General features: G+C 52.7%; 1 protein-coding gene across 1 annotated transcript in view; it reads left to right on the top strand.

Moving 5' to 3' along the window:
• PAIP2B (poly(A) binding protein interacting protein 2B) overlaps window positions 1-26257 on the top strand; it is a 76002-nt gene that overhangs the window by 35067 nt on the left and 14678 nt on the right. The window contains exon 2 of the mRNA XM_060247219.1: window positions 10292-10455. Within this exon, the coding sequence (XP_060103202.1) occupies window positions 10300-10455 (156 nt within the window). The 5' untranslated portion in view covers window positions 10292-10299. The remainder of the gene's footprint in view (window positions 1-10291; window positions 10456-26257) is intronic.

Here is a 26257-nt window from a genome sequence, read left to right as displayed (position 1 = left end):
GGGCCATTGGCCTGATCCAACAGGGCTTCTCTTATGTTCTTTTGTGACACAGAGTGTTGGACTGGAGGGGCCATTGGCCTGGTCCAACATGGCTTCTCTGATGTTCTTATGTGACACAGAGTGTTGGACTGGAGGGGCCATTGGCCTGATCCAACAGGGCTTCTCTGATGTTCTTATGTACAAGCCGGCAAATATATGATGAAAAACAAGAACAAAGAGACCTACCTAAGCCAGGCCAGCACAGTCCAGAGGCTGCCCATCTTCACAGGATACATCCTAGGAGCACCGGGTTCAGGTGAATCTCCTGCTAGGAGTCATCTTTGCTGCAAGGCTGGTGTGGTCGGGGGCAGACTTGATGAGCCTGGGTGCTGCCTTCTGAGAAGGACCTGCCACATGTGACATCCCATGGAACTGCTCGTGGCAGTGGAACGTGGCATGAGGCTGGGCTTGGTGACCTGTTGCTATTCGTTCCCTGCAAACTTCCAGGTTTTTCTGTGCAGCTTTAAGAGCTAGGGGGACTACAAGGTTCATTAGGGGAGGGATGGTGGCTCAGTGGCAGATCATCTGCTTGGTAAGAAGAAGATCCCAGGTTCAATCCCCGGCATCTCCAACTAAAAAGAGTCCAGGCAAATAGGCATGAAAAAACTCAGCCTGAGACTCTGGAGAGCCACTGCCAGTCTGAGTAGACAAGACTGACTTGGATGGACCCAGGGTCTGATTCAGTAGAAGGCAGCTTCATATGTTCATATAGCTGGGGAGGAACGGTGACTCAGTAGCAGAGCATCTGCTTGGTAAGCAGAAGGTCCCAGGTTCAATCCGCGGCATCTCCAACTAAAAAAGGTCCAGGCAAAAAGGTGTGAAAAACCTCAGCTGGAGAGCCGCTGCCAGTCTGAGTAGACAAGACTGCCTTTGATGGACCTGATTCAGTATAAGCCAGCTTCATATGTCCATATGTTCTTTCTGCTGTCAGCTGATAATCTCGGGGTGCAAAATTCTGTGCCTCACCCTTGCTTAAGTTGCCTTCAGCCTCATTGGAGCCTCATTTGGGTGGCTCCAGCCATGAAAAACTGTGATGAAAGCTGGCTTGTAAACATCCTGGTTGCCTGTGGCAAGTAGCCATCTGCTTCAGAGGAGCAAGATTAGAAGTTTTGCTTTTTTTTTTTAAGGCCACCTGTAGTCATCCAGTTGGTAGCATAGCTGTGACTATGGAGAATCTCAGAATCATAGTGTTGGAAGGGACCTCCAGGGTCACCTAGTCCAACCCCCTGCGCAATGCAGGAAACTCACAAATGCCTCCCCCTAAATTCACAGGATGTTCATTGCTGTCAGATGGCCATCTAGCCTCTGTTTAGGCCCAGTGGAGGCATTGTCTCTGGTAAACCTATTTGTAAAGTAGTAACCTCAGTAGAATTATTTGGGAGGCTGTGTGGGGGCAGGGGTGGGTTTCAGTTGCAGGGGTCTGATGCCTGTTTCATTCCTCTGCCTAACGGGTGTTGATCAAAGCTGCGGTTCTGGCAGAGAGGTTTCCAGGCAGGGGAAAGGAGAGGGCAAGGTGAAAGAGGAGGCCACCTGCGATTGAGTTCCAGCCGCAGCTTCTATAAATAGCATTGAGAATTGCTGGGTTTGTTGATGGGCCGGTTGCTTACAAAAGGCGCCTCGGCCTGGCCCTTCCAAAGGGCAGCTCCCATTCATTCCTGCACAGCATCCCTCTTCTGTTGGGGTGGGGATTTCAGCGTGTATGGAAAAGTCACAAGGCCTGTGTGTTGCCTCTTGTCATGCAAAGCAGCAAACCTTTCTCTTGTTATGTTGGGTGGTGGGGGATGGAGGGACAGGAGGCTAAAGACAGATAGTCAGAACTTGTTCACCTGGTCGCCTGTGGTGAGCTAAACATTCTCCCTCAACATCAGGCAGAGCCAGTGTGGTGGAGGACCAACATCTTGGAGACCTGAGTTCAGATCCTCTCTCTGCCACGAAGTCCACTTGGCAACCTCGGGCCAGTTGTGCAGTCAGTCTCGGTGTCTGCTGGTCTTGGAGCATAGTTGCCCCATTCTCCAACCTCTGGGGATCCTTCTTGACTTTTCTAGGTTACACCAGCTCCGGCATGTGCATGTTCAGTCTGTAGTTTTAATAGGTTACCTTTTGCTGTTCTAGAAGAAGATGATGATATTGGATTAATATCCCTGCTGGATCAGGCCAGTGAGGGTCCATCCAGTCCAGCCTCCTGTCTCACACAGAGGCCAGCCAGTTTCTCTGAATGACCAACAACAGGGCATAGAAGCCATTGCCTCCTGGCTCTGGAGGTAGCCAACAACAGGGCAGAGAGGCTGAGGCCTTCCCCTGAGAAGAACATCAGAAGAGGTCGGCTGGATCAGACTAGAGTGGGTCCATCAACCTCCTGTCTCACACAGTGGCCAACCAGTTCCTCTGGAGTGCCAACAACAGGGCAGAGAGGCTGAGGCCTTCCCCTGAGAAGAACATCAGAAGAGCCCTGCTGGATCAGACCAGTTAAGGTCCCTCTAGTCCAGCCTCCTGTCTCACACAGTGGCCAACCAGTTCCTCTGGAGGGTCAGCAATAGGGCAGAGAGGCTGAGACCTTCCCCTGAGAAGAACATCAGAAGAGCCCTGCTGGATCAGACCAGGGAGGGTCCATCTAGTCCAGCTTCCTGTCTCACACATTGACCAGCCACTTCCTCTGGAGGGCCAACAGCAGGGCAGAGAGGCCGAGGCCTTCCCCTGAGAAGAACATCAGAAGAGCCTCGCTGGGTCAGATCAGGGAGGGTCCATCTAGTCCAGCCTCCTTTCTCACACAGTGGCCAGCCAGTTCCTCTGGAGGGCCAACAAAAGGGCAGAGAGGCCGAGGCCTTCCCCTGAGAAGAACCTCAGAAGAGCCCTGCTGGGTCAGACCAGGGAGGGTCCATCTAGTCCAGCCTCCTTTCTCACACAGTGGCCACCCAGTTCCTTTGGAGGGCCAACAAAAGGGCAGAGAGGCCGAGGCCTTCCCCTGAGAAGAACCTCAGAAGAGCCCTGCTGGGTCAGACCAGGGAGGGTCCATCTAGTCCAGCCTCCTGTCTCACACAGTGGCCAGCCAGTTCCTCTGGAGGGCCAACAACAGGGCAGAGAGGCCGAGGCCTTCATAAGAACATAAGAGCTCTGTTGGATCAGACCAGTGAGGGTCCATCTAGTCCAGCCTCCTGTCTCACACAGTGGCCACCCAGTTCCTTTGGAGGGCCAACAAAAGGGCAGAGAGGCCGAGGCCTTCCCCTGAGAAGAACCTCAGAAGAGCCCTGCTGGGTCAGACCAGGGAGGGTCCATCTAGTCCAGCCTCCTGTCTCACACAGTGGCCAGCCAGTTCCTCTGGAGGGCCAACAACAGGGCAGAGAGGCCGAGGCCTTCATAAGAACATAAGAGCTCTGTTGGATCAGACCAGTGAGGGTCCATCTAGTCCAGCCTCCTGTCTCACACAGTGGCCACCCAGTTCCTTTGGAGGGCCAACAAAAGGGCAGAGAGGCCGAGGCCTTCCCCTGAGAAGAACCTCAGAAGAGCCCTGCTGGGTCAGACCAGGGAGGGTCCATCTAGTCCAGCCTCCTGTCTCACACAGTGGCCAGCCAGTTCCTCTGGAGGGCCAACAACAGGGCAGAGAGGCCGAGGCCTTCATAAGAACATAAGAGCTCTGTTGGATCAGACCAGTGAGGGTCCATCTAGTCCAGCCTCCTGTCTCACACAGTGGCCACCCAGTTCCTTTGGAGGGCCAACAAAAGGGCAGAGAGGCCGAGGCCTTCCCCTGAGAAGAACCTCAGAAGAGCCCTGCTGGGTCAAACCAGGGAGGGTCCATCTAGTCCAGCCTCCTGGCTCACACAGAGGCCAGTCAGTTCCTCTGGAGGGCCAGCAACAGGGCAGAGGCTGAGGCCTTCCCCTGAGAAGAACCTCAGAAGAGCCCGGCTGGATCAGACCAGTGAGGGTCCATCTAGTCCAGCCTCCTGTCTCACACAGTGGCCACCCAGTTCCTTTGGAGGGCCAACAAAAGGGCAGAGAGGCCGAGGCCTTCCCCTGAGAAGAACCTCAGAAGAGCCCTGCTGGGTCAGACCAGTGAGGGTCCATCTAGTCCAGCCTCCTGTCTCACACAGTGGCCACCCAGTTCCTTTGGAGGACCAACAACAGGGCAGAGAGGCCGAGGCCTTCCCCTGAGAAGAACCTCAGAAGAGCCCTGTTGGATCAGATCAGGGAGGGTCCATCTAGTCCAGCCTCCTGTCTCACACAGTGGCCAGCCAGTTTCTCTGAATGGCCAACAACAGGGCATAGAAGCCATTGCCTCCTGGCTCTGGGATTCAGAGGCTTAACGCCTTTGAATGCGGATGTTCCCCTCAGTCACTGTGGCTGGTAGCCATCGATAGCCTTATTCTCCATGAATCTGCCTAATCCCTTTTGAAAGCTGTTTATTCCTGTGTCCTTCTCTGCATCCTTGGGCAGCAGATCCCACATTTTAATCGCTCTCTGTGTAAAGAACTATATCTTTTTGTCCATCTTGAATCTGCTGCCCAGCAGCTTCACTGAATGCTCTTGAGTTTTAGTATTTTGAGAGAGGGAGGAAAATGCTTTCGGATTTTTTCTTTGGCAGACTAGGTTCATTGGTATAGATATCGCTTTAGATCCTGTGCATAGATCTCCATACTGTCTTTTTCTAAAGAGTGTCCCCTGATTGGCATGGAGCCCTGCTCACGTCCAGCAGACTCACTTGACCAGCCCTGGCATCAGCTGTCTCTTTCCACGCCTTCCCCTTCCTGTAAGAATCCTCTAGATTCAACCCCTTTGTCTCCACTGTTCAGCATAAGAACTTGGAAGGGATGAAACTGGTGCCCTGAGATATGTCTGTCTGGGGGTTTTCACCTGGACACCATCATCCATCCGCAAGGCCTGTGAAACAGCGCTATTTCGACTCGCCTTCGGCTGAATAATAGTACACCCAACATCGCTGAACATACTGAAATTAATGATACTAGCACCAAAATTGTTTTAAACTATTTGATTGTTATCATTAACTTGGTTTAATGGTTAAACTAATGCTTATCTATTTTATTGTTTTTGAGTGTTGTGAGCTGCCCTGAGCCTGCTTCGGTGGGGAGGGTGGGATATACATCCAATAAATAATAATAACTTAATAAGAATGTAATAAGTACTTGAAGGGCTGTCATATAGAGCAGAAGAAGAAGAAGAAGATCATATTGGATTTATATCCCGCCCTCCACTCCGAAGAGTCTCAGAGCGGCTCACGATCTCCTTTACCTTCCCCCTCCACAACAGAGACCCTGGGAGATGGGTGGGGCTGAGAGGGCTCTCACAGCAGCTTCCCTTTTAAGGACAACCTCTGCCAGAGCTATGGCTGACCCAAGGCCATTCCAGCAGCTGCAAGGGGAGGAGTGGGGAATCCAACCCAGTTCTCCTAGATAAGAGAGCTCTGGCTGACCCAAGGCCATTCCAGCAGCTGGAAGTGGAGGAGTGGGGAATCAAACCCGGTTCTCCCAGATAAGAGAGCTCTGGCTGACCCAAGGCCATTCCAGCAGGTGCAAGTGGAGGAGTGGGGAATCCAATCCGGTTCTCCCAGATAAGAGAGCTCTGGCTGACCCAAGGCAATTCCAGCAGGTGCAAGTGGAGGAGTGGGGACTCCAACCCGGTTCTCCCAGATAAGAGTCCACATACTTAACCACTACACCAAACTGGGGATTGGCAACCCTAGAGGTGGGGGAATCAGCTGGCTTTGTGTTCGTGCAGCCTCTGTCCGTCTTGTGTGCAGCGTGGTCTCGAGACCCTGTCCGTTCATTAAGACAGAAACACATCTAGTCCCGAATGATCACCTCATTATATAGCTGTCAGGGTGTGTGGTTTTGCATTTAAATGAAGGTTCCCCCCCCCAGCCCTCCAATGCAGCGTGCAGCCTTAGCGCTTCCTCAGAAGTTTGCTCACTTGCTTGAAACTGTTAGACTAGAAGGGCTCCTCCGCCACGTTCAGCCTGTGAGATGTCCTGGGAAGGCCGGCTCGACTGCTGGCTCGGTGTGGCTGTTGGTGTGGCCTCGGGGGTGTTTATTCTGGCAGAAGCGCTGCAGCTCCCTTGCCAGCACTCCGAGCTTACTAGTGCGGTTGCCTCAAATCCTGTGGTTTGGCTGCGTAAGCTGCTCATTTACTCAGCCCAGCAAGACAAATAAGCTGTGTGTGCGCTCTGTGCGGACGTGAAAGAGGCTCGTGTGCCAGTCAACAAACCGCAGCATCTTTTGGCCCTCCTCCTTTGCCTTGCTGCCTCTCTCTTAACTCTCTACTGTAGCTCATACAAAACAGTAACAAAACCTTTGCGTTCTGGGTGGACAGGACGGCGATAGGATTGAGCCCCGGCGGCTGTGGGTAAAGGTGTTGCCTTTGTGTCCTGCTTGCAGGCTTCCTTCACACCCTGTGAGGTGGGTGGGGCTGAGAGGACTCTCACAGCAGCTGCCTTTCAAGGACAACCTCTGCCAGAGCTATGGCTGACCCAAGGCCATGCCAGCAGGTGCAAGTGGAGGAGTGGGGAATCAAACCTGGTTCTCCCAGATAAGAGTCTGCACACTTAACCACTACACCAAACTGGCTCTCTCAGTAAAACTCAGGGCACAGTGTATACAACTTCTATAGGTGTCTTTTGCAGATGGTGGAGAGGTCAAAGGAGAACATATGCTGTGTGATTTTGCGAAAGCACTGGATTTGAGAGCCCCATGGCACGGAGTGGTAAAGCTGCAGTATTGCAGTCCAAGCTCTCTGCTCACGACCTGAGTTTGATCCCGGCGGAAGCTGGGTTCGGGTAGCCGGCTCGAGGCTGACTCAGCCTTCCATCCTTCCGAGTCGGTAAAATGAGTTCCCAGCTTGCTGGGGGTGAAGCGTAGATGACTGGGGAAGGCAATGGCAAACCACCCTGTAAAAAGTCTGCCGTGAAAACGTTGTGAAAGCAACGTCACCCCAGAGTCGGAAACGACTGGTGCTTGCACAAGGGGCTACCTTTACTGGATTTGAAGACGTTTTGAGCCCTGTAGCCTCTGATAATGGTTTTAATGTTGGAGGAGGCTCTTTTTGCACCTGGTTCCTGTGCAATGGATTTAAAGGCTGTCGTGAGGGAGGGCATTGGAGCCCCCCCTTCGCAGTGAGAGTCCAGCCTCCCTGTCTGAACTTTATTTATTTACTTTCCATTTATATCCCGCCCATTCCAAATGGACTCAGGGCGGCGAACAATCAAAATAAAACCAACGTCTCAGTTTCCGACATAAAACGATAAGACATAATAATTTACAATTTAAAACAAAATATCAGTGCGAGTTCAAAGCTTAGGCGGCTTTGAACTTGAGAAATCAAAACCCTAATGCGTGTTTGCAGGAAGGCGGCCCCAAACAGAAGGCTGCCCCAAACGGAAGGCAAGTGGGTTTCCCTTTGTGGCTTTTAAATCCTCTTGAAAACGAAAGAGTATTATTTTTCCGATTGTGTTGGTTTTTCACAACGGTCCCTGTCAAGTAGGCGTGTTCCCGTTCTGCAGGTAGGCAATGGTGGGTTGGCTGTTTTCTTGGCTAAGGATATGGCTCTTGGGTCTTCTGTGTCTGGGCTATACTGGGTGGGAATTGCAGCCTCTTGTGCTGTTGCAAAGCATCCAAGATTCAGCTGTAGATCACGTCCCAGCTGATGCGGGTCTGTAGTGAAATCTGCCACCTTGTACATGAACAATGCGCTCACTGCAGCTTTCTGGTGTCTTCGTTCCGCTTCAGTTTCCTCTGCTGTGGGTGGTTTTTCATTTCCAAATTCTCAAGCTCTTGCTTCGCACAAACGGTCTGTTGGGAGTGTGGTCTTCCTAGAGGCAGCTTAGTCTGAATAAATATTAAGAACAGGCATTGTTCACTTTGAAGAGCAGCAGCTGAATTTTCCATCGTGGGAAGTAGAGTGCAGCGTGCGCACCCCTACTGTTGGGATATGGTTCCTCCTGCCCATGTGGCTGTGTGAGGGCTGGAATGTCGTGGGGATGAGGCTTTTATCCTGTTCATTATATGTTATACCCATGCATATGCATGAATGTGTAAGCTGCCCTGAGCCCGCTTCGGCGGGGAGGGCGGGATATAAATGGAACTAAAAAAATAAATAAAATAAAATAAATAAATGCTGCTGTAGTTAGAAGAAGAAGATATTGGATTTATATCCCGCCCTCCACTCCGAAGAGTCTCAGAGCGGCTCACAATCTCGTTTCCCTTCCTCCCCCACAACAGACACCCTGTGAGTTGGGCGGGGCTGGACAGGGCTCTCCCAGCAGCTGCCCTTTCAAGGACAACCTCTGCCAGAGCTCTGGCTGACCCAAGGCCATTCCAGCAGCTGCAAGTGGAGGAGTGGAGAATCAAACCCGGTTCTCCCAGATAAGAGTCCACACGCTTCACCACTACACCAAACTGGCTTTATAAGTTCATAAGATATAAGATCAGCATAAAATCTGCCTTTTTCAGTCTTGGAACTTTCTGATGTTGCGCTGGGATTCAGAGGAGAGGGGGGCTTATAGCTAGTCTTCCTTGTGACATTGAAGAAGAGATTCTGCCCTGGGGAGGTGGGGGGGGGAGATAGTCTGTGTTACTGTCTGAGCCTGTTCTTACCACCGTGTTGGGCCCCTCCCTGAAGCAAGAGAAGCCGACTCAGGCCGACAGGTCTTGGCTCAGAAGTTGATCTCGCTGTGGTGTGGCTACGCACAGGATTGCAGACTTCTTGTGCGGCTCATTGACTCCTGTCTGTAGAGAGAAGGGGGAGAAACCACTGCTCTGCCACCTTCCCTCCCCTCCCCTCCAGCATATCTTTGCTGGATTAAGTGATAACAGCGTCTTGTCAAGGTTAGCTGCATAGACTGCAGCTCGAGGGGGAAGGGGTTGGAGTGCAGCGACAGCCTCCCTTCTTCCTCGCCCAGAAGTCAGCGGGGAAGAGCACGGTCCTGCAGAAGGAAAGCTCCCGTAGCCCATCGGTTGGGACCCCTGCGGTCTGTCCTGCTCGTTGTAGTGTTTCCCTTTGATGCGCAGAGCCTTCTGCTGGTGTGAGGAAGGGGCCTCAGGCCAGAGAAAACCACCACCGTCGGCTGAGTTCGGCCTGCAGGGTCCAACCAATGGAAATTATTTTTAAGTAAACACAGACCGATGCAGCGCCCAAGTCTCTGTCGTCTCGGTCCCCAGCTAAGGCACACAAGCTGTGTTTAGGGCAAGCCTTTCCCTGCTATGAGCTCAGTGCAAAGACAGCAATGCCTATCTTGGTTCTCTTCCATTTTCCAAAATCATAGAGCTGGAAGGGACCTCCAGGGTCATCTACTCCAACCCCCTGCACAATGCAGGAAACTCACAAATCCCTTCCTCAAAATTCACAGGATCTGCATTGATGTCAAATGGCCCTCTAGCCTCTGTTTCAAAACCTCCAAGGAAGGAGAGCCCACCACCTCCCAAGGAGGAAGCCTGTTCCACTGAGGAACCGCTCAAACAGTCAGGAAGTTCTTCCTAGTAGAATCCTAGAGTTGGAAGGGACCTCCAGGGTCACCTAGTCCAGCCCCCTGCACAATGCAGGAAACTCACAAACCCTCCCCCTAAATTCACAGGATCGTCATTGCTGTCAGATGGCCATCTAGCCTCTGTTTCAAAACCTTCAAGGAAGGAGAGCCCACCACCTCCCGAGGAAGCCTATTCCACTGAGGAACCCCCGCTCACAGTCAGGAAGTTCCTCCTAATGTTGAGCCGGGAACTCTTTTGATTTAATTTCAACCCATTGGTTCTGGTCCTACCTTCTGGGGCCCCAGAAAACAATTCCACGCCCTCCTCTCTATGACAGCCCTCCAAGTCCTTGAAGATGGTGATCATATCACCTCTCAGCCGCCTCCTCTCCAGGCTAAACATCCCCAGCTCCTTCAGCCTTTCCTCACAGGACTCGGTCTCCAGACCCCTCACCATCTTCGTCGCCCTCCCTTGGACCCGTTCCAGCTTGTCTGGATCCTTCTTAAAATGTCAGAGGTGCTTTTGTGCTGACGTCTTCTCTCTATTAGGCATGCCCCCAGCCCCCTCTCTTTGTTTCACCTTTCCCCAGTGCTGCATCTATAGGAAGCAGGCCTCAGCAATACTGGCGCTCTACTGATTCTGAAGGGTTTGGCTTCCCATCCCACCTTTGCTACTCGGGGCGAGAAGAGTTCGAACGCTGGCCTGGAAGCCTCGCCGGTGTTTAAGGTGCTTCTTACTCTCCCCGGCGCTAACTTCCTTTTCTTTCTGGCCTCTTTCCCTGCCAGATTCCATCATGATGAATGGCTCCAACGTGGCCAACACAACCACGACTTCAGCCGTGCCTGCAAAAGCCAAGGAGGAGCAGGTAGTGAATGGGCACGATGAGAAGGAGAACAACCCCTTTGCCGAATACATGTGGATGGAGAACGAGGAAGACTTCAACCGGCAGGTGACAAGACAACCAGGAGCTCTGCCTCGCTCCAGTGCTTGGGGTGTGTCTGATGTCCCGGATGGTTTCCCCCCCCCCCCCCCCCCGTTGCAAGTGCTTCTCTGATCTGCACCTGCTTGCGGTGGTGGGGCACGGAGGTGATGTGGGGAGGGGGAGGAGGTAGTGCAGAGAGAGCTGGTGAGATCCCAGCAGAAACGTCAGTCAGTATTGGCCACAAATTCATTGAGCCGAGTTACCATCTCTCAGCTTCTCCCCACCCCTCCACAGCCCCATCTGTAAGCCGGGAGAAAAATTCTAGCTTGCTTTATACAGCCGTTGCAGGGATTGCTGAACTGATGTGTGGAAAGTGACTGGGACACTCTTGGTAACCTCGATTGCAAAGAGTCTGGTGCCGATTGTCTGGTCTTGGTCCTGCCGGGGTCTGCTTGCTAGGCAAAGAGGAGGTTGGTGGGAGAGGTGGCGGCAGAAGACGCAGAATGTTGGTGGGGGCGGGAAAGTCTCTCTTGCTTTGGCCGTTGGAGGTCCCAGTTGGCCCCTCCCCTCACTCCCCCCTGAATTGTGACCTTCTGTTCGACCCCGGGGCCCCCCACCTTTTCTTTTAGCCTGCATTTGCCTTTGGGATTCTGACACAGAATAGTGGGCACAGCCACAAAATGGCCGCCATAGGATGTCACAAAATTACTTCCGCAGCTCACCTTCAGTCACACAGTGGAGGTCCTTGTGCTGGGGTGGCGGCTGACGCCGCAGCAAAGTTTAAAAGAAAAAAACACCTTTGAAGCTGATCACCTCTCCAGCAACCCGTCAGAACCCTTGCTGTACGAAAGCCCCACGTGGCCATGACCACTTTCTAAAAACTCCTGGTAGGCACCTGGAAAGGCATCTGTGGGTGCCATGGCGCCCACAGGTACCACAAGGGGACCCCTGCGTTAGACTCTGATGTGCTGCAAAGTCCTTGCGCTTTTGGAAACGGAGAGCCCGTGTGGTGTGATCAGCGCTGGCTCTAGGAGGCATGGCGCCTCCCTGCCCGGTGGCCCCCCCCCCCCGCTGCCTCCCGCCCTCCCTCTGCAGCACCACGCTCCTTTGCCCGCCCCCTCTCTTCTCCCCCCTTTTTGCAGCTTCGTAGGGCGGGCGGAGCACGGCGGAAGGGAAGGCAGGGGGCTGGCACCAGCGACGGCAAGCTTCGGAGGGATTGGGGGGGGCGGAGTGCAGTGGAAGGGAAGGGGCTGACGGCAGCGGCGAGCTTCGGGGGGTGGGGGGCAGACAGAGCGCGGCAGAGGGGAAGGGCAGGGGCTGGCACCAGCGGCAGCAGGAAGGAGAGAAGCAAACTAGGCGGTTGTCTTGGGCACCGGGAGGGGGGAGTCCAATTTGCCGTACCCTTCCCGGCGCCCTAGGCAGCCACCTGGTTTGCCTAGTGGGCGAGCCAGCCCTGGGTGTGATGCTCTTACTGCTGGGCTAGGATCTGGCAGTCCTTTCCGCTGCCCTGAAGCTTTCTGGGTGTCACTGGGCCAGTCCCTCTCTTGGCTTTCCCTGCCGCAAAGGATGTTTGTGAAGAGAGGAGGGGAGAACACTGGGCACTGCCCACCGGAGGGAACTGTGTAGCCCTGGGCTCCTCTTGGTGACGGTTGCGGAATTAGGGCTGGATTGAGCCCCAGTCCCCTGCTGAACCTGTTCCTTTAATTTCTGTTGTAAATTAGCCTCTGTAGTTGGATCTTTGGTTTTGCTTCTCAGGAGGCTGCAGAACTCTTCTGGTGCCGTGGCCTTCTGCTACCAATAACCCTGTACATGGGTTTTGCCTTAGAGGATATATAAAGATAATTCCAGGAGTTAGTGTCAAACTTTTAGAGTGTCAGAGCCTAGCTTGGCTTTTGGAGAGCTGCCTGACTCCAGAGAGAGAAAGAAGGGGAGGTATTTGGGGTCTGTATGTCAGGTCAGTTCTGGTCAGTCCCAGTTTGTCTTGCGTCACATCTACCGCAGCTATACGTCAGTAGGTACGTTAGCAGCCATAGGTCCAAGAAAAATATGTACCTCCAGTTATCTAATGGTCAGGGCTGCTTATCAATGCCACGTGTTGACACTGCGCCTTGGTATGTAGCTGGAATATATTCCTTAACCTTATTCTTATTTGTGCAAGCGGACGCTGTATATTTCTGTATATGTTCTGAGTCTGTCTTTACAACTTCCTACGTGGAATCTAATAAATGGAATTCACAAAGGAGCATCGGTTTGTGTGTCCCCCCCTGGCAAGGAGAGTGCTCAGCCACCAAAATGGAATTGGGAAGTTCCCCGAAATGATCCTCTCTCTTTCAGCCCCTCTGCCCGGAGGGACGACCTGGGTGAGGGATCGGAAAAGCCGCCCTGAGACACTTCGGTGAGAAGGGTGGGATATAAGTCCACTAAATAAATAAATAAATAAATAAATAAATAAATAAAAGGGCCAACCAAGCATAGGGAAGAGACTGGATAAGAACCTAAGAGAAGCCATGTTGGATCAGGCCAATGGCCCATCCAGTGCAACGCTCTGTGTCACATAAGAACATAAGAGAAGCCCTGTCGGATCAAGCCAGTGGCCCATCCAGTCCCACACTCTGTGTCACTTAAGAACATAAGAGAAGCCCTGTTGGATCAGGCCAGTGGCCCATCCAGTCCAACACGCTGTGTCACATAAGAGAAGCCCTGTTGGATCAAGCCAGTGGCCCCTCCAGTCCAACACTCTGTGTCACATAAGAGAAGCCCTGTTGGATCAGGCCAGTGGCCCATCCAGTCCAACACTCTGTGTCACATAAGAACATAAGAGAAGCCATGTTGGATCAGGCCAATGGCCCCTCCAGTCCAACACTCTGTGTCACATAAGAACATAAGAGAAGCCATGTTGGATCAGGCCAGTGGCCCATCCAGTCCAACACTCTGTGCCACATAAGAACATAAGAGAAGCCCTGTTGGATCAGGCCAATGGCCCCACTCTGTGCCACATAAGAACATAAGAGAAGCCCTGTTGGATCAGGCCAGTGGCCCATCTAGTCCAACACTCTGTGTCACATAAGAACATAAGAGAAGCCCTGTTGGATCAAGCCAGTGGCCCCTCCAGTCCAACACTCTGTGTCACATAAGAACATAAGAGAAGCCCTGTTGGATCAGGCCAGTGGCCCATCCAGTCCAACACTCTGTGTCACATAAGAACATAAGAGAAGCCATGTTGGATCAGGCCAATGGCCCCTCCAGTCCAACACTCTGTGTCACATAAGAACATAAGAGAAGCCATGTTGGATCAGGCCAATGGCCCCTCCAGTCCAACACTCTGTGTCACATAAGAACATAAGAGAAGCCATGTTGGATCAGGCCAATGGCCCATCCAGTCCAACACTCTGTGCCACATAAGAACATAAGAGAAGCCCTGTTGGATCAGGCCAGTGGCCCATCTAGTCCAACACTCTGTGCCACATAAGAACATAAGAGAAGCCCTGTTGGATCAAGCCAGTGGCCCCTCCAGTCCAACACTCTGTGTCACATAAGAACATAAGAGAAGCCATGTTGGATCAGGCCAGTGGCCCGTCCAGTCCAACACTCTGTGTTACCTAAGAACATAGGAGGAGCCCTGTTGGATCAGGCCAATGGCCCATCCAGTCCAACACTCTGTGCCACATAAGAACATAAGAGAAGCCCTGTTGGATCAGGCCAGTGGCCCCTCCAGTCCAACACTCTGTGTCACATAAGAACATAAGAGAAGCCATGTTGGATCAGGCCAGTGGCCCGTCCAGCCCAACACTCTGTGTTACCTAAGAACATAGGAGGAGCCCTGTTGGATCAGGCCAGTGGCCGATCCAGTCCAACACTCTGTGTCACATAAGAACATAAGAGAAGCCATGTTGGATCAGGCCAATGGCCCCTCCAGTCCAACACTCTGTGTCACATAAGAGAAGCCATGTTGGATCAGGCCAGTGGCCCATCCAGTCCAACACTCTGTGCCACATAAGAACATAAGAGAAGCCATGTTGGATCAGGCCAATGGCCCCTCCAGTCCAATACTCTGTGTCACATAAGAGAAGCCATGTTGGATCAGGCCAGTGGCCCATCCAGTCCAACACTCTGTGCCACATAAGAACATAAGAGAAGCCCTGTTGGATCAGGCCAATGGCCCATCCAGTCCAACACTCTGTGCCACATAAGAACATAAGAGAAGCCCTGTTGGATCAGGCCAGTGGCCCATCTAGTCCAACACTCTGTGTCACATAAGAACATAAGAGAAGCCCTGTTGGATCAGGCCAGTGGCCCCTCCAGTCCAACACTCTGTGTCACATAAGAACATAAGAGAAGCCATGTTGGATCAGGCCAATGACCCCTCCAGTCCAACACTCTGTGTCACATAAGAACATAAGAGAAGTCATGTTGGATCAGGCCAGTGGCCCGTCCAGTCCAACACTCTGTGTTACCTAAGAACATAGGAGGAGCCCTGTTGGATCAGGCCAGTGGCCGATCCAGTCCAACACTCTGTGTCACACAGTGGCAAAAAACCCAGCTGCCATCAGGAGGTCTATCAGTGGGGCCAGGACACTAGAAGCCCTCCCACTGTGCCCCCCCAAGCACCAAGAATACAGAGCTTCATTGCCCCAGACAGAAGAACATAAGAGAAGCCATGTTGGGTCAGGCCAGTGGCCCATCCAGTCCAACACTCTGTGTCACACAGTGGCCAAAAAATCCAGGTGCCATCAGGAGGTCCATCAGTGGGGCCAGGACACCAGAAGCCCTCCCACTGTTGCTCCCCCAAGCACCAAGAATACAGAGCATCACTTGCCCCAGACAGAGAGTTCCAACAATACGCTGTGGCTAATAGCCACTGATGGACCTCTGCTCCATATGCTTATCCAATCCCCTCTTGAAGCTGTCTATGCTTGTAGCTGCTGCCACCTGCGTGACAAGCAAGATCGAACTCTGAAGGGAGTTTTGACAATTGCATTTAAAGGGACCGCACACCTTTTAAATGCCTTCTCTCCATTTGCAATAATTAAGGATAGGGGGCTCATAGAATACAACCCCCTGGTCCAATCTTTTTGAAACTTGGGGGGTGTTTTGAGGAGAGGCACCAGATGCTATGCTGAAAATCTCGTGCCTTTACCTTAAAAAAAACAGCCTCCCCAGAGTCCCAGATACCCACAGATCAATTCTCCTTTATACTCTATGGGAATCTGTCTCCATAGAGTATAATGGAGTGCCCAGTGGACCACTCCCCCCCCCCCCGGGCTTTCTGATGACCCTGAAGCAGGGGGAGGGCTCCAAACCGTGGGATCCCCTGCCCCCACCTGGCGATTGGCAACCCTAGATGGAGCCCTGTTGCCAAACCCTCCCCCCCCATCCTTTCCAGCAGCTGCTCTCTGTGCTTTCTGCTTCTCCTCCCCTGGCCTTGTTGAGCCAGGCTGCCTGGAAGGAGCTGCTTCAGCCCTGGAAGCACCGCCCGGCTTCCCCCGAGTTTTGTCCGCCTGCCAGGCTTGCGATGTGGCAGTGCGGAAGGGGAAGCCTCTGCAACAGGAGGAATCCTGCCAGATGAGGACGAGGAGTGGGGGGGGAGAGACGCCCGCCTGCCCGCCTTCCTTCCTCTGTGGCTCTCATTGGCCAAGGATGCTTTGCAGAAAACAAGAAACCTGAAACCAGCAGAGAAAGCGGAGAAGGAGGAGGAGAAGGCAGACGTCTGCTGCCTGCCAGAGGGCGGGAGGCATGACGATCCATTGGAGCGAGGAGGCTGGAGCAGGGAGGAGGAGGAGGAGGCGGGGAGGCACTCCTCTCTTGCCCTCTGGGTGGTCCTGATCGGGCTCGAGGGCTGTGGATCCTGCCCCATGGCCCTGTTCCTTGCCCAGCCAAGCCACACCGCTTTATGTGAGCAGTTAGTTTGCCCTCTTCATCAACAGACTGCATGTATTCCGGCCACAATCCCTGATCGCCTCGTCTGATGAAATGTGCTTAGAGAGCACACGAAAGCTGATGTTCTGCATAAAGCGTGGTTGGTCTTCAAGGTGCCACTTGACTCCTGCTTTGTTCAACTGCTTCAAACCAACACGGCTGCCCGCTTGGATCTATCTGTAATGGGGATACTCTGATGTATATGGATCCAAGCGGGCAGCCGTGTTGGTCTGAAGCAGTAGAACAATGCAGGAGTCCAGCGGCACCTTGAAGACCAACCACGCTTTATGCAGAACGTCAGCTTTCGTGCGCTCTCTAAGCACATTTCATCAGACGAGGGGATCAGGGATTGTGGCTGGAATACCCAAACTGCATGTATTCCGGCCACGATCCCTGATCCCCTCATCTGATGAAACGTGCTTAGAGAGCGCACGAAAGCTGACGTTCTGCATAAAGCGTGGTTGGTCTTCAAGGTGCCACTGGACTCCTGCTTTGTTCAGCTGCTTCAGACCAACACGGCTGCTGCCCGCCTGGATCTATTGCCCAGCTGCAGTGAGCTGAGGGGAGGGAACTTGCAAGGGCTCAGGATAAGCTGGGGAAACGGAGAGGTTGCGTGGGATAGGGCATCCCCGGCAGGAGGGCGGTCCGGGCGCTCAACTTAGCCGGCAGGTCACACTCTGTCCCCTTCTGCCGCTTAGCACTACTCCTCTGCTCTAATTAAGCTGATTGCAATGCTCATCATCGTCTCTCTGCAGCCTGGGGAAGTTCGTGCTTTTCAACACTCCTCTCCCCCCCCCACCTTTTGACTGGGCGGTGAAGACTCAGAGCTCCATTCAAGAACTCATTCCCTGGGCATCGTCGAGGTCCCTGAGGTGTTGCTGGACTCTGTCCCCCTCTGTACCCTACAGTGGGAACGCAGCACCGTTTGGCCTGTTAGTTCTTACACGTCCGGAACAGTGTTTCCTCTCAGTTGAGTTAGCTTGAGCTAGCTCACAGATTTTTAGCCTTCGGCTCGCACATTTTTGTCTTCGCTCAGGAAGGATGACCCCAGAGCACGCTCATTGATGCAGCAGAGCTCACAACTTTGATGCCAGTAGCTCACAAAGTGGGATTTGTGCTCACAAGACTCTGCAGCTTAGAGGGAACATTGGTCCAGAAGGGCCTTTTCCAGATGTGTGGCCCAGGAACTTTTGAGGACCCAGTTGGCTCTAGACTAGAGGGCTTAAGTGGAGTTGTCGGCCCTCCCTATCTGACGAAGGGTTCTTTGCCTCTCGAAAGCTCAGACCCCCAAAATCTCATTGGTCTCTCCTCCTGGACTCAGACTGAGGTTTTTAAAGAGAGGCTAGATGGCCAGCAGTGAGGATCCTGTGAATTTAGGGGGAGGCGTTTGTGAATTTCCTGCATTGTGCAGGGGGTTGGACTAGATGACCCTGGAGGTCCCTTCCAACTCTATGATTCTAGGATTCTACTGCAGACTGGCATAGCTGCCCTCTGTGTTCCCCTCCTGCAGAGGCCTTTAAAGCTAGCACTGCCCCTCTTGCTCCCATTCAGGAAGTGTCTCTCCGGCTGTGAGCCCTCCCCCCGGTTGCCCCTTTCTTCAGCCAAGTGCCTTCTGGGCCACTCAGCCTTCCCTCCCTGTTCTGCTGCTGCCTGGCTGGGCTTCCTGCTTTTCCAAGCCACAGGTGGCAACAGCATCACTCTTTTGGTGTTCCTGCGTCCCCAAAGAGGCAGAGCTGTAAGGACAGAAGTCCTTGAAGCTCTGGGGTGTGGCGCAAATGCAGCCCCATGGAAGAGAAACACGATAGGATTTTCCTCCCGAGCTGGAAGAGAAACCTTTTTGGCAGGTATTCAACAGCCCTACCGTGTTCAGGGGGACCAGGGGCTTGAACAGGGTTGGCTTGAGAGCCAGTTTGATGTAGTGGTTAAGTGTGCGGGCTCTTATCTGGGAGAACCGGGTTTAATTCCCCACTCCTCCACTTGCAGCTGCTGGCATGGCCTTGTGTCAGCCAGAGCTCTCTTATCTGGGAGAACCGGGTTTAACTCCCCACTCCTCCACTTGCAACTGCTGGAATGGCCTTGGGTCAGCCAGAGCTCTCTTATCTGGGAGAACCGGGTTTAACTCCCCACTCCTCCACTTGCAGCTGCTGGAATGGCCTTGTGTCAGCCAGAGCTCTCTTATCTCGGAGAACCGGGTTTAACTCCCCACTCCTCCACTTGCAACTGCTGGAATGGCCTTGGGGCAGCCAGAGCTCTCTTATCTGGGAGAACCGGGTTTAACTCCCCACTCCTCCACTTGCAACTGCTGGAATGGCCTTGGGTCAGCCAGAGCTCTCTTATCTGGGAGAACCGGGTTGGATTCCCCCCCTCCTCCACTTGCACCTGCTGGAATGGCCTTGTGTCAGCCAGAGCTCTCTTATCTGGGAGAACCGGTTGGATTCCCCACTCCTCCACCTGCAGCTGCTGGAATGGCCTTGGGTCAGCCAGAGCTCTCTTATCTGGGAGAACCGGGTTTAATTCCCCACTCCTCCACTTGCAACTGCTGGCATGGCCTTGTGTCAGCCAGAGCTCTCTTATCTGGGAGAACCGGTTGGATTCCCCACTCCTCCACCTGCAGCTGCTGGAATGGCCTTGGGTCAGCCAGAGCTCTCTGATCTGGGAGAACCGCGGTGGATTCCCCACTCCTCCACTTGCAGCTGCTGGAATGGCCTTGTGTCAGCCAGAGCTCTCTTATCTGGGAGAACCGGGTTTGATTCCCCACTCCTCCACTTGCAGCTGCTGGAATGGCCTTGGGTCAGCCAGAGCTCTCTTATCTGGGAGAACCGGGTTGGATTCCCCACTCCTCCACTTGCAGCTGCTGGAATGGCCTTGGGTCAGCCAGAGCTCTCTTATCTGGGAGAACCGGGTTGGATTCCCCCCTCCTCCACTTGCAGCTGCTGGAATGGCCTTGGGTCAGCCAGAGCTCTCTGATCTGGGAGAACCGCGGTGGATTCCCCACTCCTCTACTTGCAGCTGCTGGAATGGCCTTGTGTCAGCCAGAGCTCTCTTATCTGGGAGAACCGGGTTTGATTCCCCACTCCTCCACTTGCAGCTGCTGGCATGGCCTTGTGTCAGCCAGAGCTCTCTTATCTGGGAGAACCGGGTTGGATTCCCCACTCCTCCACCTGCAGCTGCTGGAATGGCCTTGGGTCAGCCAGAGCCCTCTTATCTGGGAGAACCGGGTTTGATTCCCCACTCCTCCACTTGCAGCTGCTGGAATGGCCTTGGGTCAGCCGGAGCTCTCTTATCTGGGAGAACTGGGTTTGATTCCCCACTCCTCCACCTGCAGCTGCTGGAATGGCCTTGGGTCAGCCAGAGCTCTCTTATCTGGGAGAACCGGGTTGGATTCCCCACTCCTCCACTTGCAGCTGCTGGAATGGCCTTGGGTCAGCCATAGCTCTCTTATCTGGGAGAACCGGGTTGGATTCCCCACTCCTCCACTTGCAGCTGCTGGAATGGCCTTGGGTCAGCCAGAGCTCTCTTATCTGGGAGAACCGGGTTTGATTCCCCACTCCTCCACTTGCACCTGAATGACCTTGGGTCAGCCAGAGCTCTCTTATCTGGGAGAACTGGGTTGGATTCCCCCCTCCTCCACTTGCAGCTGCTGGCATGGCCATGTGTCAGCCACAGCTCTGGCAGAGGTGTCCTTGAAAGTCCAGCTTCTGTCAGAACTCTCTCAGCCCCACTCACCTCACAGAGTGTCTGTTGTGGGGGAAGGGAGAAGATATAGGAGATTGTAAGCCGCTCTGAGTCTCTGATTCAGAGAGAAGGGCGGGGTATAAATCTGCAGTCTTCTTCTCTGGAAGGTGGTTGCTACTTAAGGTGCGGCCATCGGTGCACAAGTGCTATACGCTACAGATTGCTGGAGAATTTACAGGCTGCCTTCAGACATAATGGCAGATGCTGGTGTACGGTTATGTGAGCAGGCCTTGGAAATCCTGGGGCTTGAGTCTTCCCTGTTGCCTTCCTTCTCGCCCAGCTCTCCAACCTGCCTTGCACCAGACGGTTTGTTCCGTGTGAACCAGACATCGGCTTCTTTCTTGTCTGCCAGCCAGGACTCCAGACCGGGGCTTCTTGCTGAAAAGCCATCTGTGGCACGTTGTGAACCAAGAAGGCTTCCAGTGAGAAGAGAGGGAACGCGGGAGCGGGAGCTCTCCTGGGGCTCTTTGCTTTTGAATCTGGAGGTAGCTATTGTCTTCAGCAGGCCGGCCCAACGGAGGTTGTCAGTGAGGAAGCCATTAAGTCTCAGTCTGAATGCAGGTCTCCAACTCTGACTCTCTCCCCCCCCCCCCCATTTCCCACTTGGAAAGCGTGAGAGAGGACTGTCGCTGGTAGCAGACGTGCTGTGCATGTGTAAGGCTATGGGTGCAGTTCCTAGTCCCACTACCAGGCACCAGTGTCCGGCAGGAGAAGTCTGTTGCATGGTGGTGAGCCATGGCAGGAAAATAAAGCCTTCGTGTTCAGGACAACGTTTGAGCCCAGGGGCATTTAAGACCCACAAAGTTTAATTCTGGATATAAGTTCCTGTGTGCATGCACACTATGCCACTGAATGTTTTATTGCTTCAGACCAACGTAGCTGAATCTGCCGTTATGATCAGAGGCAGGATATTTCTTATTGGCAGTGATTGGGGAGGGGGTGTTGCCTTCATTGTTTTGGTGAGCTGCTTAGAATCATAGAGTTGGGAAGGACCTCCAGGGTCATCTAGTCCAACCCCCTGCACAATGCATCTCTGCCCCAGACGGAGATCCAACAGTACGCTGTGACTAATAGACACTGATGGATCTCTGCTCCAGATGTTGATTCAATCCCCTCTTGAAGCTGTCTATGCTTGTAGCCTCCAGGGGCTTTCTTCCAAATCTTTGCTTTCCTGCACATAGAATCATAAAGTTGGAAGGTACCTCCAGGGCCATCTAGTCCATCTCCCTGCACGATGCAGGAAACTCTCAAACACCTCCTGCCTAAATTTACAGGATCTTCATCAGATGGCCACCTAGCCTCTGTTTCAAAACCTCCAAGGAAGGAGAGCCCACCACCTCCCGAGGAAGCCTGTTCCACTGAGGAACCGCTCTAGCGGTCAGGAAGTTCTTCCTAATGTTGAGTCGGAAACGCTTGATTTAATTTCAACCCATTGGTTATAGTCCTACCTTCTGGGGCCACAGAAAACAATTCCACACCATCTTCTGTATGACAGCCTTTCAAGGACTTGACGATGGTGATCTTAAATGCCTCTGGCTGATGGCCTCTGAGAACAGGGTTTTGGGCTGACTGGGATAGCCCCAGAAGGTCAGATGAGAACCAGCGGATTGAAATTAAATCAAAAGAGTTTCCCGCTCAACATTAGGAAGAATTTCCTGACTGTTAGAGCAGTTCCACAGTGGAACAGGCTTCCTTGGGAAGTGTTGGGCTCTCCTTCTTTGAAGGGTTTCAGACAGGCTGAATGGCCATCTGACAGCAACGCAGATTCTGTGAACTTAGACAAATCATGAGAAGAAGACTGTAGATTTATACTCTGCTCTTCTCTCTGAATCAGAGTCTCAGAGTGGCTTACAATCTCCTTTACCTTCCTCCCCCACAACAGACACCCTGCGAGGTAGGTGGGGCTGAGAGAGCTTTCACAGCAGTTGCCCTTTCAAGGACAGCTCTGTGAGAGCTCTGGCTGACCCAAGGCCATTCCAGCAGCTGCAAGTGGAGGAGTGGGGAATCAAATCCGAGTCCACGCACTTAACCACTTCACCTAACTGGCTGTCTGATGGAGGGCAGGAAGGGTTGCATCAGCGCTTTGTTCTTGTGGCAATTTCTTATATGTCCAGTGAAATTCTAGTTGCCACTTTGGGGACAGGAAGCAATTTTCTCCAAGCCAAAGATCCTGGAGGGTTTTTCCCCCTTTGCCATCTTCTGGATGTCCAGCAGGGGCCCCTGTGTGTGTGTATGGGGGGGAGTGCTACTGGAATTGGGGAGGCTCCTAATATTTGGGGGGAATATTAGCTCCTGGGACTTTGGCTTGCAAGAGGTGGTAACAGGGGACCTTTATACCAATTATCTGCCAGGATTTTTCCTTGGCGAACTCTCAGAATTAACCAGACTGTTGTTTAACCAAGAGAGGTTGTTTTATTAATAGAAAATAGTAAAATAATCCACACATACAGCAAATAGGTTCACACTGGAAACGAACACACAAACTTAACAGAAAATATAAGGGTGAGAGGGATTATTGTAGGGGTTTGGGGGAATTAAGAGCCCCGTGGCGCAGAGTGTTAAAGCTGCAGTACTGCAGTCCGAGCTCTGTGCTCACCACCTGAGTTCGATCCCGGCGGAAGCTGGTTTAGATAGCCAGCTCTAGGTTGACTCAGCCTCCCATCCGTCCAAGGTTGGTAAAATGAGTCCCCAGCTTGCTGGGGGGAAAGTGTAGCTGACTGGGGAAGGCAAGGGCAAACCACCCCGTCAAAAGTCTGCCGTGAAAACGTTGCGAAAGCAACGTCACCCCAGAGTTGAAAGCGACTGGTGCTTGGACAGGGGACTACCTTTACCTTGGGAGAATTGTATGTGCCATTTCTTGGAGAGGTCCCAGGAGTCCAGGAAGCGGGATGTGAAATGTGGAAAATGGGCCCAAACAGGATTTGGGGGTGCAATTCTGTAGCAAAACAAGGCACACCACGCTAACCTAGATACAGGCTAAAATGTTACCTGGGGGCATGCTGATGTAGCTGCCCACCCCAAACAATGTCCTTAGGGAGGGACGGTGGCTCAGTGGCAGAGCATCTGCTTGGGAAGCAGAAGGTCCCAGGTTCAATCCCTGGCATCTCCAAAAAAGGGTCCAGGCAAATAGGCGTGAAAAGCCTCAGCTTGAGACCCTGGAGAGCCGCTGCCAGTCTGAGGAGACAAGACTGACTCTGATGGACCGAGGGCCTGATGCAGTAGAAGGCAGCTTCATATGTTCATAGGTTAACTGGGAGTAAAACAATATGCTGGGGAATGTTGAATGGGGCTCTCAGGAAAAGACCAAGAGGTTGCCATATTCTCATCTTCTTGCAGGGATGAGCTTTTGAGAGTTGAACTATAAATGTCTCTTGATGTAAGGTGAGAAGAGACATCCGTCATAATCCTTCACCCCCGACTCTTTCACAGTGCAAGCACCAGCCTTGTTTGGCTCAGGCGTGGGGTCTGGAAGGGTACAGCATAAACTGAGATGGAGTAGGACTGAACAAAATCCTTCTGGCAGTGAAAGGACGGGTCTTTGCTTGTTGGTTTGGGAGGCGGTCCTAGGGCGTCTCCAGGCGACAGGTTTTCCCCCATCTAAAACAAAAGAGGCCTTTCTTTCTATCTATTGTGGAGCCCACAAGAAAGGTAGAATTCCTTCTTATCACAAAAGCCTTTGGGTCCTCGCTTCCTAATCCTGTCACTTTAATTAATGGGCTGTTCCCACAGCTGGGTAGCCGTTTCTCTCCAGCAGTCTGGGATCCTCAGCAAACATTAGCACTTCCCAGCGTGCCCTTTGCCGGGGTGCATGGAGGGGGTTGTGAGTTTCCTGCATTGTGCAGGGAGTTGGACTAAATGACCCTGGGGGTCCCTTCCAACTCTGTGATTCTCGTGTTCTCCTGTCGAAGGTGAGCACCGCAGTTTAAAAAAAAGGGGGGGGGGGCTAGATAGAATGACTCATCGGCTTTGCGACCCACCCAGGAGCAGTTTTGTCGCCAGTTGTAGCAATTTCTGTCTTTTGCACCAGTGATGGAGGATGTGAGGAGAGAGGAGTTGGGCCAGAATGACTTTCAGCAAGTCCTGACGGGAGACCCTGCTGCCACCCTGTGGCACCTCAAGGAACACCAACTCTTTGCTCAGTGGCTCTGAATCCTCCTGACCTGGAAGGCCCAGGCTGAGCTGGATGGGAGACCCTGAGGAAGTGCACGGTCAGCATGCAGAGGCAGGTGGGGGCAAACAGCCTCTGAACATCCCTTGCCTTAAAAACCCTGGGGGGGGGAGTCACCATCAGTCAGGTGTGATTTGACAGCGCTTCCCTCCACAAAACGGTTCTGGAATATGGGCTTATTGACTTCTTTTATAGCAGGGGTGGCCAAACTGCAGGCCACATGTGGCTCTTTCACACATATTGTCTGGCTCTTGAAGCCCCCGCAGCCCCGTTGGCTGGCTTGGAGAAGGCATTTCTCTCTTGAAATCACTGTATTTAAAGTTAAAGTTGCTTTCTTTCCACTTCTCCCTCCCTCCCCCATCTATTTTCCTTCCTTCCTTCCTTCCTTCCTTCCTTCCTTCCTTCCTTCCTTCCTTCCTTCCTTCCTTCCTTCCTTCCTTCCTTCCTTCCTTCCTTCCTTCCTTCCTTCCTTCCTTCCTTCCTTCCTTCCTTCCTTCCTTCCTCCTCCCTCCCTCCCTCCCTCCCTCCCTCCCTCCCTCTCTGAGGGATCTGACATTCGTGGCTTGTGGCTCTCAGACATCTGATGTTTATTCTGCGTGGCTCTTGCATTAAGCAAGTGTGGCCACCCCTGTTTCATAGCCTGCCTTTCACTCTGAGAATCAAGCTAGATTATGAAGAAAAACATTCCGGCAGACACGAAGAACTGTACTAAAAGCTTAGTGGGGCTGGCATTACAGAGGTGGCGAATAATGCAATCAGAGCTTTCTCAGGCTTAACATAAACCATAAGATAGGAATGGCTACAGAAGTAGAAGGTGTTGCCTTGCAGTAAAATGGAGCGATATGTACAGTGACCTTGAGCGCGGTGACCTGGCAACAGTGATCCATGCAACGGTCACCTTGAGACTAGACTACTGTAATGCCCTCTACATGGGGCTGCCCTTGTACCGAACTCGGAAACTCCAGCTAGTGCAGAACGTGGCAGCCAGGCTGCTAGTGGGTCTGCCTAGGTGGGAACATGTGCGGCCTAGGCTGCGTGAGCTGCTCTGGCTGCCAACTGTATACCGAGTCCGTTACAAGGTGCTGGCTACTCCCTTTAAAGCCCTATATGGCCGAGGACCTGCCTACCTTAGGGACCGTCTCTCCCCATATGTTCCCCAGAGAGTACTGAGATCTAGTTCACAAAATCTACTGAAAATCCCTGGGCCAAAGGAGGCCAAACTGAAAGTAACAAGGGAGCGAGCCTTCTCGATAACAGCACCCCAATGGTGGAACCAGCTGCCAGAGGAGGTGCCGGTCCTGCGGGACCTTAATCAGTTCCGTAGGGCTTGCAAAACCGTCCTTTTCCAGCTGGCATATTAAGATGGAACCATTGCATCAATAAGCTGTTTACATGTGTATTAAGACTGCATCACCATTAATTTATACTATAATTTAAATTTTAATCTCATCGCTGGTTTTAGGAAATGTGTTTTAATGGTTATGTTATATTTATTGTTATGTCATGGTGTGACCCAGCATGTCCTGTAAGCCGCCCTGAGCCTGCTTCGGCGGGGAGGGCGGAGTATAAATAAAAAATGTATTATTATTATTAAATGTTGCAGTAGGCTATACTGTCCTTATGCTCTAGTTCTGCTCTCTTTGTAAGAAGGCCCTCTCGGACATGCCCTCTTGTCTGTGGTACATTCTGCAACATGATAGAAGAGCAGAGGCCTTCCTGATAACCCCGGGCAGGGCATTCAGTAATGTGAGAGCCACCACAGTGTGTGTGTGAACAGGCAGTTGCCAATTTCTCTTGCACTGAAAGCTTGATGGTTTGGAAGGCCAAAAAAGGCCTCCAGGCGTCTCCAAAATGACTAGACCAGGGGTGGCCAACGGTAGCTCTCCACATGTTTTTTGCCTACAACTCCCATCAGCCCCTGGGCTACCGTTGGCCACCCCTGCATTAGACTAAAGGGACCTTGCTGGCTGGCCCGGCCCTAGATTGTCTGGCACCCTAGGCAAGGCTACG

The sequence above is a fragment of the Heteronotia binoei genome, chromosome 9 (assembly GCF_032191835.1).
Source record: "Heteronotia binoei isolate CCM8104 ecotype False Entrance Well chromosome 9, APGP_CSIRO_Hbin_v1, whole genome shotgun sequence".
NCBI lineage: Eukaryota > Metazoa > Chordata > Lepidosauria > Squamata > Gekkonidae > Heteronotia > Heteronotia binoei.
This window is presented reverse-complemented; position numbering and strand designations above follow the sequence as displayed.